General features: G+C 42.9%; 2 protein-coding genes and 1 long non-coding RNA gene across 13 annotated transcripts in view; 2 read left to right on the top strand and 1 right to left on the bottom strand.

Moving 5' to 3' along the window:
* Positions 1-2,390, top strand: part of LOC128886566 (potassium voltage-gated channel protein eag) — a 57,133-nt gene extending 54,743 nt beyond the window's left edge. For all 10 annotated transcript variants that reach the window (XM_054141563.1, XM_054141561.1, XM_054141559.1 and 7 more), the window contains one exon: positions 6-2,390. In XM_054141563.1, coding sequence (XP_053997538.1) covers positions 6-1,054 — 1,049 coding nt within the window. In that variant the 3' untranslated portion in view covers positions 1,055-2,390. The remainder of the gene's footprint in view (positions 1-5) is intronic.
* Positions 2,391-3,804: 1,414 nt separating this feature from the next.
* LOC128886564 (uncharacterized) lies at positions 3,805-7,102 on the top strand. The gene is made up of 2 exons (XR_008459865.1): positions 3,805-4,386; positions 4,565-7,102. It is a non-coding gene; the product is annotated as an uncharacterized LOC128886564 (long non-coding RNA).
* A 2,502-nt stretch (positions 7,103-9,604) lies between these two features.
* LOC128886556 (glycine N-methyltransferase) lies at positions 9,605-12,878 on the bottom strand. Of its 2 annotated transcripts, none has more exons than XM_054141534.1 (5): positions 12,761-12,878; positions 11,459-11,817; positions 10,986-11,121; positions 10,757-10,877; positions 9,605-10,648 (listed from the first exon to the last, which is right to left on the bottom strand). In XM_054141534.1, the coding sequence occupies exons 2-5, from the start codon at positions 11,790-11,792 to the stop codon at positions 10,358-10,360; spliced, it is 882 nt and encodes a 293-aa protein (XP_053997509.1). In that variant the 5' UTR covers positions 11,793-11,817; positions 12,761-12,878; the 3' UTR covers positions 9,605-10,357. The 2 variants fall into 2 exon arrangements, with proteins under 2 accessions (XP_053997509.1, XP_053997511.1); XM_054141536.1 differs by lacking the exon at positions 12,761-12,878 and adding an exon at positions 12,686-12,707.
* Positions 12,879-13,187: the final 309 nt, after the last annotated feature.

Here is a 13,187-nt window from a genome sequence, read left to right as displayed (position 1 = left end):
CGCAGGTAGCGCGAGTCTGGACTCTGGGAGCGAAACGGGGACTGGTACGGATACGTTCAAGAGGTCTTTGAGCGCGAGAGATGCGCGGCCAGGTTCGAGCGCCGGCAGCAACAAGGTGTTTCCAAAGTTTGGCAAGCTGAGCGGTACCATCGAAGAAGCCGGGGACACGGAAACCGCGAAGGATAGCCAACAGCAGCAACAGCTGCAGCTGCAGCAGCAGCAACAGCAACAGCAACAGACGGCGGCGGCCGACTCGAAGCAGTTGCAGCTTCGACGGCTGGAGAGCTACGACGACGGGCTGATCACCACGCAGCCGAGCCACGATCGCGAGATCCTGGCAGCGGTGCTGGAAGTGAAGGTGGACCTGAAATTAGAGGTGCAACGCGTGAATCAAAGACTAGCCAAGATCGAGGACATTCTCCAGACGCTGATGAATCGGTTGCCAGCGATCAGTCCGGCCCAGCCAAAGGTCACGTTCGCGAGCGGTACCAACGGTTCCGCTTCGAGCCAGCCAGGTCAAGCGCAGACCTCGTCCAGTTGCCAGCAGGGTTCTCAAGCGACGCAAACGTCGAGTAGCAGCGGGGTTAACGTCGAGCAGAAGGTAACGATAGCGACCGCAAGCGTGGCCACCATGGTCAGCGACGGGTACAGGGAGCAAGGCACCATCACGGAGCGAATCTCGAAGCCTCAGGAGCCGCACCATCACCATCACCATCATCACCATCAGTCGCAGCAGTCGGAGAGACTGAAGGACACCGAATACAAGAGCTCGTCGAGAGAGGTGAGCAAGGAGCTTCTCGAGAGGCTCGCGCAGGCGTCCACGTCCCGCGGTGACGACTCCACACCGTTGGGCCCGTTGATACTCAGAAAACGAAGGAGCAAGTCGCGGAACAAGGGCGCCGCGCCGCTGGCGCCGTTAGCCACGCAGCCCATCAGCCCGTCCGAGGCCACGGAGACCACGCAGATGCTCGAGTGCACCGACGACAGGGAGCCCAGCACCGCGGACAGGTCCGACAGAAAGAGACCACCGCCTAGACCCAGAGAGTACTTGTGAAAGTTCTTGCGGCTCCGGCCGGTTGTCTCGAGGCTCCTGCTCTGAGGAAAACACATGGCGGAACAACGAACCAGTCTTGGACTTGCCCCGCCGCGCCGTTAGGCTTCGGGGTATCGCTCGTCCAGGCTCCTAGTCCGCGGTCAACGCTGGAACAACGAACGAAGCCTTGGCATTGGAATCGTCTTGGAAGAAAGGCAAGTGTTTGCCTTTCGAACCAGTCGCAGGTACAATGAAGTACCTCGGCAGTTTTGGAACAGACGATACGCAATTCGAGCAAACGTTCCAGAGGGGTGCAGCTTCGAATCCATGGCACGCGATAAACAACCTAGTACCTCGGCGTTTTTGGTAAAGGTCACGGGCTTTTACGAACGCCACGGCAAGGGTGTACAAGGAAACGACCCCAGCACCTGTTTGGCGGTACATAAACGGAGGAACGGCCGAGTACCTTGGCTTTTTTGGAAGATTACATTCGTTCCGAGGAACGCGGAGAATACACAGAGGAGCGAATCCAAGTTCCTACTTTGCCGTAAACTACTTGGCGAAACGACGGAGCGCTTTAGCGGTTTCGGAAGAACGCACTCGGCCCGAGGAACGCCGCGGAGAAGTTTGCATTGGAAGGACGTAGGGGAAGTGGTCAAAGGCTGTACGGTGGAGGATGGCGCGCGCTACCGCTCAACAATTTTTAACGGCAATTTTACAAAGCTTTGGCATTCTAGTTACGGACGATCTTCCGATTTTACAGCGTGTTTTCGTATCGCTGTTCCATTCGTCCCGCGAGACGTCGACCGGGCTTGGATCGGACGAGAACGACCGCGACGTTCGGTTTCCGTCGCGTAACCTCCGTGACGTTCGGTTAGTACGTGCACCAAGTCCGTGAAGCACCGGGTTGGCTGATCGTATCAGACTTTTCGGCGGTTGGCACGGATTCACCGAAAGGAGAAACTCCCAGCGTTCGAGATCTTTGGTAGCACGGGGAAGGAACGAAGGTTGCATCCTTCGAACGGTGTTCTTCGAGTGTTCGAGCCAGCCAGCGCGGCAAACTCTTTCAACGAAGCGACGAAAATTCTTCACCCCACCCCCTTCCTTCCTCCGCCTATTCCTCTCGAGAGAAAAAAATCGATTAACCGTAAATAACTGTAATTTCACCGCCGTACGTTTTAAGAACGCTGCGCATTTCCGCTAAACCCGCTTCGCGAAATCTTCTGCGAGCTTTTACCGAAAGTCGTCGGTATACACGCGCGAAACGAACCCGGGACGGAGAAAAGTACTAGTACAATTTAAAGAAATTCTGTCGAAATGTAAAAAGAAAACCACAAAAAAAAACAAAATACGAAAAGCAAGCGTGGGGGAGCGACATTCATACCGGCGAGGAAACGCTCCCGGTGCTATCAACTTGGCATATTTTTGCATGGCCAAAAAAAAAAAAAAAAGTAAAAAAAGCGATAAACAAATGAAATTATTATCGTTGTTTAAGTGCTTGCGACGGCTTCTTCGAGACATCGAACGTAAAAACGAGAGTGTGCGTGTGAAAGAGCGAAAGAGCGAAAGAGCGAGAGAAAGAGAAACTATTCCAGAATACTCACGTTCTGCATAAAGTACCTACACACTCACACACTGTAATTGTAGGTTTACACGCATCTTAGGGGATCTCAGAGCTAGGTTCGTGAAGGCGCGGGATAGATGTTAAGTAACAAAGCAAATTAAACGGGGAAAGAAAAGTAAAAGGTTAGGAACGAGGGTGAAACGAAACGAAAGCGTCGATTGGGAAGGGGGTAACTGTCACAAACGACGGGATTTTACGCGTTTCCGGAAACGGTGTGAGAATGAAAGCACGCCGAAGGCTCGTAACAAAGAACGCAGAGTTGGCCCAACATTGGAAAAAAAAAGAAATCAAGATGCGTGGTAGCGTTGTTTGCCGCCGTTTGCTGCCACGTGTTGGCGCCACTAGTTCGCCGTCTGTTTTCGTGATTTTCGAAGATGGATACGCGACGATGCGAACGGCGATAAATAGCCTTTCGACTGTTCCGTCTCATTAAACCGCACCCGATAAAAATCGATTGTGACAGGAGGAAAATTCCATCGGGGAAAGAAATGTCTATCGAAGTTAACTCCGAGGAAAACGTAGTCTCGATTTTATCACCTTTGATTTCCGAGTTTCTAACTGTTTAGTATTTAAACGTTTTTATTGCTCTTATACGGCCTTCCAGAATGTCCCTTCTAGCAAACTACCTCCATTTTTGAAAACCATACAACTAGAGAAACTTTTTTGAAAGGCAATCGAGGCAACAGAAGTCCTCCCAAAAGTTCATTTTCATGGCATTTCTCCTTTCCCAGCGCTCTTCTTTCAGAAAGTATTCTCACCGATCTTTTTCGAGAAGACCTAGAGTAGAGTACGGAGCGATTCGATAACTGTCGGCAGCATCCGTATCTCGAGAAACGTGGGTGGTTGAGGGAAAAATCTAACCGACAAAACGTGCCTAGAAGACGCAGGTTACCTTTATTTATTTATTTTTTTTTTTTTTTCTGTTTAAAATCGATCAACGCGTTCGTCGTCGTGTCGATTTTTTCCACCACGATTTCGTGTACACATTCAAGTTTACGATGCGTTTCGAATTGCTCTGTGTCGCGACATATTACTGGAAGTCAATTTGACCCACGCCCACGCCTCGAGAAGTTGCGTTCCGTTTACGTGCGATCGAGACGACACCTGGGAGGGTGCACGCGTTTTCAGAGAATGCCATGTCCAGAGAAGGGCAACATTTTATTCGAATACTCGATAACGAATAAAATCAACGAATAGCGGTTTGTTCGATTGGAAAGTTAAATTTTGTTAACCTTCGATACAACTTTTGATTTTCGTTTATCTAGATAACAATTATGCCCATCTCTGCCCAAGGGACACGATTCGAGAACACTCTACTTTGTTACGTTGCGAACATGACCTAATCCCACGTACGATAGGTTACTCAGATTCGTTCCACTGGATCAGACAGATGGCTTTGTTCCTGCTAATCCTTTCCGGTCGACTTTTTCGCCCAATCTGCCAGTCGAACATAACATCGACGATATTCTTCTCTCTCGATCTTCAATTTCATTTATTTCTATCCTTGAAAATATCTAACTAATTGTGTTAACGTTAATTGTGCGCGCGCGCGCAGTTCTTCGCACCCACGGTTCGCGAATGGGCGATACCTCTCGGGTTTGCCAACACAATCGCTAAATCCTCGTTATCAGTCCACCACGGAACCGACCAGATATCACTTCGAATCGAGAACAAAAAGTGTAAATCGAGCCATTTGCCTCTCCAGTGAAAGCGATCGGCGCAATCCATTGTAAGTACACGGCATTCACGGAAGCCGAACAGCAATATTAGGTGTATATATCTTGTAACTACAGCGTGTATATACACATATACACATATACATATATATATACATATGTATTACATATATGTATATATATATATATGTATAGATATTCATATTATTATTGCGCGTGTTTCCTTGACAGCGCGTTTGCACCTACTAGGAATCGTCGAGCGATTCTTCCGTTTGTTTCTCGTATTTTCGGCGAGGTCGTTAAAAGAGAACAGAGGGAAAGAATTCGATAAAGACGCCTGAAAGACGGAATATTTGATTTAGGATTAGCGAGGCTAAATAACGAGTCCGTTTAGTTGTGTTGCCGCCGCCTCGAGAAAGAAGCCATTGAAACAATTCTGAAGGACAATCAAAGATGGAAAGTACTGATCTCACACGTAGTAGGATGAAGCAATTAATCGACTAAGGCTAGATATATTTCGTTAGCTTAAGCTTAAGACCTAGGCGACCGCGGCGATCAGCGAACATACCGGCAGCTTCGGGAATTTCATTTTCAACAGCGTGGACAAGACTTTTGAAAATAACAAATCGATCTAGGAGTCTCGATGATTCCACCGCGAACAGAACTGGAAGCTCGTCTCGAAACCTCGATAAATGCATACGGACGTTCCGTTCGTTGCATTCGGAGTCTGGTCTCCTTACTTACGGAAAGAATTAGGTGACGAATACGGAAATATTTGGTGTATTTTTCGAGTACGTACAGGAAACAACGAGAATTATCGAGACTTCGCTTCGATAAAACATCAGCTGTAAATCGAGATTCGTATAGGTCAAATACGCTCGAGTGCAAAGGAAAGAAAACAAAGGAAAGAAATAGACGAAGGGAAACAGGCAAACGCGCTGACATGGACTTCTATGCGTGTAAATATTATAAATATTAATAAGAGCGAATAAAACGAATGCCGCGAAGAAAAGAATGCGTGTGCGTGTGAAAGGTTCTTTGAAAGAGAGAGCAAATAGTTCTAATCTCATGTTACGCAAGAAAAGGTGGAAGAAAAAAAGAATTATCGAGCAGTTACGAGGACTTTGTTAATTAGGTTTTAGCGTGCGGAGACGATATAGCTGGCTCTATCGTAGTTTCTATACTTAACGAATGCGAAAGTTTAACATACCGTTGAAAAAAAAATGAAACAAAAAAAAACGTTTTTTCTAGCAGCTCAACAAGCCACCAAAGCGCGTCGATCGAGGTCTTGAAACGGTATGCGCCTGCTCCTTTTTAACGCTGAAAAAAAAAAAAAGAAACAGGTCGGTCAGCTTGCGATTCCAAGTAATTTACGCATAGAGATTGCGACCATTTTAGAGGATTAGACCGAATAAACGATCGATCGAGTAATTACCTTCCTCTGAATTACACACATTCCTTTGTACGTCCTTGCACGTTATTTTATACACCACCTGAACTAGACTCATTCTTGCGCTACCGATCCATTTAATCGTTGCGAATCGGCCAGATTGGACTTGACGGGAGATCGTAAATGGGTTTCGAGTCAGAGAATCGTAACAGTTCCAAATTTCAAATCTTCGCCGTACAGCAACACATAACCTCGTTTTGTTTAGTTCGAACGAAGCAACGATTCCAATTTATTCGTATCCTAAAGTACAAAGTTCAACGAGCTGAATTTTTCGACGGTCGACTCTGTACACCTCTGACTCGAAGCCTTTTAACTAATCTAGAGCAAGACCCAGCTACTTTCAGTAGCTGTCCAACTCTTGTTTTTTCTCGTGTCAAACGGTCCGTCTTTCTCGCTCAACATTTGGAATCGCAAGGAGATCCCTTCGCTCGGTTCCCTATCCAAGAGCTTCTCTTTTCGTGCGTGTTTTTTTCGTCCCCGTTGATCCGACTCTATCGACGACCGTAAGTCGACACCGTGCGTCTTTCCACAGCAACTAATTTTCGTCGAGAATATCAAAGACTGATCATTTTTTTGAATACTGGATACCCAAACTTGAAAACTAATTTTAAACGAGAATCATCCATCCTCGAACTTGACAGATGATCGTATTATGTATCGTTCGATCCGCTCGATAACTTTCATTTCGTTGCGCTAAGAGCAAAGTTACTTGCACAGAAGACTCTCAGAGAGCAGTTCTCGATCTTTTAATTAATTTACACGAAGATATTTGTCACGTTTATAGATAGATGTCGCGATACTCGATGTGTCGGTTGATAAAATAATACGCGCAATTATTTTTTCGATGGAGGCAGGGCCATTCATTTCTAGCGTTCGAGGAGAATAACCAAACGTAACCTCTTCTCCTTCTCGACGAGTCGCGCTAGGTGTCGCTAAAAAACATGGCGCGGTACAAGGTTGTAAGGAACTGAGTAAACAATTATAGCGCAAAGGGTTCTATACTCATAAATGATACCCTGTATAAATCGTGTCACGTTTTATTATGTATTCGAGGGCTAACCTCTTGCCAATACAATACCCTGCCGATGTTACATGGTTTGTTCGAGTGAACGAATTGAATGTTCGACTGACGGTCGTTGTCGAGTCGTTGGGGTCGAATTTCGTCGGCGCGGATATACTTACATACATATGCAGTATACAGACATGCATTTCTGCTGTCCGCGTCTCTGGCAATGCAACGACAAAACATTCACGTTTCCCATCGACAAACGGGCGGCTCGTTGTCGGCTGCGCGGAGTCGTGAGAACAGAAACACAAAATGGGATAAAAAAAAAAAAAAAAAAGAACATATAGCGGGATAAACATGTGATATTACGATTTTTTATATCAGCTACTTCGCAATAATAAATTATCATACGCAAAGGGAGAGGTGTCGCGACACGGGTCGTCGTCCTTGATTTATCGCCGAACACGATGTTAGACAATGATTTTTACAAAGGTTCTTCTCGTTTCCATTTTCGAATGTTTCCGCATAACGTAAACAATGCTCGATGTTCGTTGCAAGTAATTTGCTACGATCAACAATTGACAAACAAGTTGTCACGGAGACGGGCAGAATCTTTTTGTTCGCTTGCGCATTTTACGTTTCAAATGTTTCAAATCGACCATACGGCACAGTTTGCGTTCTCTTGCCGATTTTTTCTTTGTCTTAACGTCGATCGAAGCTTGCAACGCTTCGAATTAATTAGTCGGAATGAAAGCGAAAGAACCAAGTTGACCGAAGACTAGTAGATCGCGTGTTTCGCAATAGAACAAGGTGACGAGGCAAAGTAAGGAGAATTCGTTTATCAAATAAAAAAATTCACACGTGTACACACACGCATTGCGACGACGACAGTGATCGCTGTGACGATCGAAGAAGCCGTGATCGTACCGAATTTTTGGTGAAAATGGTTAAGAGAAGTCTATAGTAGCTGTCGAGCGGAATAACAAAGAAATAAAGAAAAATATATTATATTATATTATATTATTATTAGAAGGGGGGGAAATTTTGCTATAACTAAAACACTTCGTCCATTTTTCTATATGGGCAACTCGTTGCACTGTAATCAATCCTCGGCCTTGTAAATTCTGTCCTCGTCATTTCCGAAAACGCTCTTTGGTTATCGAGTGCCGCGAAGGATCAATCGAATTGAGGTTAGGATTCTAAACCAAGTCGGAGATAGACTCTGCGTGTTGACTTGCGAACTTGCGGACGAGTTAAGAATTTACAACTGAATTTAGATATAAGAATCCAATCGTGATAAAGTAAACGAATCATTTATCGGATACATATGATTCAGGGGATGAATTTTTATCTTACTTTACTCGATTTTAAGTTACGCGTTACGAAAATTATAGGAAAGAAGAGAGATATCTTCAAGAACTTGAAGAACTTGGTTTCGACCCCTGTTTAAAAAGTCAAAGGAAGAAGAACCTCGTAGCACTCGGTGGTCGGACGAGCTTCTTGTGAAACTCTCGTAAAAATCTGATCGTGCGATCTCGACGCGTGCCAGCGAAACGAAACACGACGAACAAAAAGAAATATATGCTGGTCATTTGCGTTGTTGTTCTCTCTATCAAGACTATTCAATCGACGATAAAACAGTGGAGATTTTTATCCGAAAGAATATGTCGTAAGGGTGGTGAGAGTATGATTTAAAAGTGCTACCGAAAGCTAGTTCGATTTTTAAGGGAAACTATTTGTATTCGTTTCAAAATATTTTTACGGTTGAAATTGCGAAAATTCCCTCGCAGATATCGCCACCGAATTCTCGTAAAGATAACATCGACTCCTAAACCAGTTGTTGATAGCATTTCTAAGAAAATATTTTTTCCGACTCCTTGTAGATCGCAAGGGAACTCTATCGATGAATAGGAATAAATATGTGCGATTTCATCGTGGATTGAAAAGTTTTGATAGTTAATCGGAGCGATCGTCGACGGCCGATCGGGGGAAAGGACATCCATAGGAAACCTGTCGAGAGTCTGTACCTCGGTTTCAAGTTAACCTCAAACCGTGCACATTGACTCGAGAAAGATTGTCGCTGTTCTATCAATCTGCTCGCCTAACTTGAAATATTCCGATACGGATCGGTTTTCTAGCTGGAATAATAATCGTAGAGTGGAAGTACCCTAACGTAAATAATACGAAAATAAAATAAAAAACGGTAATGTAATAAATGATTTTGGAATGTTCGAAAATAAAGTTAGCGATTTTACCGAAGCCGGGGCACAGACGCAAAGTTATAGCGAGTGTTGTGTTGAACGAACACACTTTAGCATTAAGCGTTAGATGACAAAAGAAAAAGAGTGCTCGACCACCGAAACGAAATTTCGATTTTCCGTGGTATTACGTTGCTAGTCTTCCCGTTTGTTTTCGAAACACGAACTGTAATAGGTTGGGAACAGCGATCGGAGGAGCGTTACGAACCGTCGTCAACGACCGCTCGAAAACATCGTCGAGAAGTCAAATTGTAGCATCGAACGAAGCCTGGCTAGAATACTCAAAAGAAAGCTGCTTTCGAACTTATAATAAAAAATGACTAAAACTTCACGTCAAGTTGTGGATTATTGCCTTCTGAAAACAATGCCTCTGGGAGTTATCTTGGAACGTCCAACTAACGTCGCCCTTGTGACGCCAGAAAGGTTGCATTACGAATTTATAACTAATAGAACACATTAGGCGACCGTAAATAACAAATTAAAAACATCGATACTCTCCCTGTGTTCGAACGCTGTAGCGCAACGTTGATATGCGGATGAATTAATCAATCGTTCACTTTGTTTTTTTTTTTTTTATTATATTATCTCTTTTAATTTTCCAGTGACTTATCAAATATTCTGTACATACAAAATATTAAAAGTGAAACCTAACGATAAGCGATCCAGTAAAAAAAAATAAAATCGACACAAAAATAATTCACGATGCGAAATGCAGTCCAGAAAAAGAGGAGCTAAATTTTGTGATCAGTCTATGCCCCTTAAAGAAACAAAATTCTAATAATCGATACTTAATTGTAATTAAAAAACTAACCAGTTATATTCGAAGATAAATTTTACGATAGGAAAAGCGTTTAGCGCGTTAAAAATATTTGGTATTTAACAGTGAGAAATATTTATTAAACGATAAATTGTAATTAAAATGTCGAATGGTGCATTACTCACAGAAGATAAGTACTAATGTTAACTACATTAATTAATTAACTAAAATTAATTTTTTTTTTTAAATGTAATAGTAAATATGTACAATGATAGATAATTCCTTATTCTTTCATTTTTGTTCTGTTCCTTATTTTGAAAATATTACACGAGAATGCAAAAAAAAAAAACTCAAAAATAAAAGCTTGGTTCCTCGATTCCTAGTTTTAAAATAGAAACGAATGTACGCCAGCGTGACGAAATCGAACAAACACAAAAATCTCATGGCATGCATCTGAAGGAAGACTATCGTTTCGGCAGGAAGCAGATTCACCAGACGGCGTTAAGATCGCTTAATAAGGAATAATAACGAATCAATCGCAGCGACGCGATTCTTAGACAGGTTTCTCCATTACGTGTATGTAGAAGCCGGGTTGCTTGACTTCATCGAGAGGCTTAAAGTCTCCGTAGATTGTGTGCTTCGCCCTGTAGTAGAACGCCTCGTCCAGCATGTTCGTGAACACATTCAGTCTATGGGGATAATAAGAGAGCCTAAACTCGCTGATGTGCTCTCCAATTTCGTCCTCGTGAGGGTCGTCTACGTTGATCATGTAGTCGAGGGTGACGATCGCTGGTTTCCCAGAGACGAACAACACCGATGGCTTGATAGTCGTCATGTGTTGGCTCTGCAACCAAACATTTTTCATTTAAAAGAATACGACGCGAAGGATGTTTGAAATTTACGTAAAAACATGTTAAAATTCTTTACACGGATAATAACTCGAACAGCTTACATTGTAATATATGCATTTTGGGGGTATGTTGCCAGTTTCGATTATGTAATCGTAATTTCTGTGATCGATCAACAGCAAACCTCCGGGTTTCACGCAACGCTCGAAATTTAATAGCGCTTGCCTGGAAATTTATAAATATTTGATGCTGTAATGACGTAACAAGAAATATTGCCGAAGGAATAGGGCTGGTCGTGCCTTTGGGTGCAAATTCTCAGCGCACAAGTATTACCTCTGTTCTCGTTGGTCGCCAAACGAGTCTGGCATGTGGGCGAAACTGTTCCCTAAGCAAATCACCGCATCGAAACCCTCTCCTAGCAGATGATGAATATCGTTCGGCAGGGTCAACCAATTCGCCTCTTCGATAACTGCGAGAAAGGAACGACAGAAAATAATAAGTAAAATTGATATCAGTTTAACAATAAAAACACATACTGGAAATATTCTATTATTCGAAAAAGAAAAAAATGTATCGATAATAGATAACGTTGGATCAATTTTCGAAAAGAAAAGAGAAGGCGAGGTTGTTATCGAAAGATTTCACAATGACTTCATTATCATCGTGCGGCTGCGCTACTCGCGGTTAACGATGAGTCCAATCCGATAACATACTCGTTAAGAGAAGAACTTACTAATGAAATTTTACAAAAAAAGTCATGACAAAGTTGAAGTTGAAGTTGAAGTTGTAGTTAAAGTTGCATTTACCCCAGTTATCGAAAGCCTGTTCCTTTCGACGTTGCCATCTGGCCTTCAGCGCATACTTGAGCATCTTGTCCGAAGCGTCGACGCTGACCACCTCGAAGCCTTCCTCGAGAAGCATTACCGAGTCTACGCCCGTGCCGCAGGCCACGTCTAGGATCCTATTGCACCCTTTTGCTCGTAGCAAACCCACCAGAAAATCTCGATAATTCTGGGTTCTTTGCTTCTTGTCGCCGATGAACACCTCCCAGACCTTGGCTGCTCTCCCATCCGCGTATTGGTCGCGAACACCCTCAGCTGCCGTACCAAGTGACCGAGTACGAAATACCGAATCCATCATTTCTTATTCTCTCGATCGAACGATCCTGAAACCGACGATATACGCACGTGAATCAACCTTAATCGAAATATTCGATTCCATTGGAAGATGCACGAGCAATGTTTGCGCAATTGTTTCGTTTGAATGGGTTATCGCGAAGAATAAGTCAGTTTTGACTTTGTAACAAAATTGCTTTTGTCGATAAGTTTATCAAATTTATGTCGAAAGGGATAGGTCAGTGACAGGTTGAAAGACGATTGTAACGAAAACATGAGATATTCAAAGTGATCTCGAAATTTGAAAAGAATTGAATTCCACTATCGGGTTACCCCCTCCAGGTCAAGGAACTTTGCGCAAACAACATTCTTGTATCTTTGATAGGTGAAAAAACGAAGCACGCGAATGTGTACACATACTTAGCCACCCTTCCACGATCTCTATAATGAAGGAAGACTAAGATGAATTCGATTAAAATGCTTCTGGATACGAATATAACGGTTCGAATTCTTCGGTTAACTCCTTTGATAAAGAGAAAAACATGTCAAAAATTGTGTGACTAAGATTAACAGATTTTCTGTACAATTTCTTATCTGTTATTTAAATGGTACGCAAATGTGTGATTAGATTATGACAAATGCCTTACGAAATCCCGATAGATGATGCAAAAAACCAAGTAGTTGGATCGAGACGAGATGTTGCATCAGATTCTGATTACAATCCTATACAAAATTTTCTTGCTTTTTAACAGATTTTCCATTTAGAAATTTCTAATTCGTCAACAAAGAATTGGTCAAAATAAAAAAATACATTATACCTGGCCTTTAAATTAGAAAACGACCGTTACACACACAAACACACACGTGCACTGCATAGGCAATCCAAACTTGGAGAATCAGGAGCTTTTTTGTACTTACACACTATTCCTTAGAAAGATTGTATTTTTCGGGAAATGAATATAATTGAAAAAACAATCGGAAACTGTGTTGTACCTGTTCAGTTTTTGGCTTCCGATACAACGGTAATAAAACTTTTGCACAAAACGATCGCACAATTTAATCAAGAATTATTAAAACTTTTTAATTGGAATTAAAAATGATGGAGAATCATACGAAATCAAAGGAAACCATAAACAGTTCCACGAGCAGTGCCAATTTGAAACTGCAGAGTTTACAAGCGTGCACGCATATAAAGGACACGAGGGTCGTACCATGTGATGAAACTTGCTATAGTTGACAAACATTCGTGACGCGGGAATATTCAAAAAAAATCTTCTGGCGAAGCATTTTCCTTGTATCGATAACTTTTTCTCGTGATAACCACGTGATATCATTATCGTTTTATCGTATTTCTTTTTATTATTTATCTTTACTCGATGTTACTTCAATTATTACTAGGATCTACGGCTCTAGTTTATCG

The sequence above is a fragment of the Hylaeus anthracinus genome, unplaced genomic scaffold (assembly GCF_026225885.1).
Source record: "Hylaeus anthracinus isolate JK02 unplaced genomic scaffold, UHH_iyHylAnth1.0_haploid 11985, whole genome shotgun sequence".
Lineage (NCBI taxonomy): Eukaryota > Metazoa > Arthropoda > Insecta > Hymenoptera > Colletidae > Hylaeus > Hylaeus anthracinus.
The sequence above is the reverse complement of the archived record's forward strand: the minus strand, read 5'-3'. Positions and strand labels throughout refer to the sequence as shown.

Bases quoted from the DNA above. Each gene is read 5' to 3' on its own strand.
- LOC128886556 (XM_054141534.1), bottom strand. From the start codon at position 11,792: ATGATGGATTCGGTATTTCGTACTCGGTCACTTGGTACGGCAGCTGAG. The intron at 11,122-11,458 runs GTAAATGCAACT...CCTTTCTCGCAG, and splicing joins ACAGGCTTTCGATAACTGGG to TTATCGAAGAGGCGAATTGG. The intron at 10,649-10,756 runs GTAAGCTGTTCG...GTTTGGTTGCAG, and splicing joins CAAAATGCATATATTACAAT to AGCCAACACATGACGACTAT.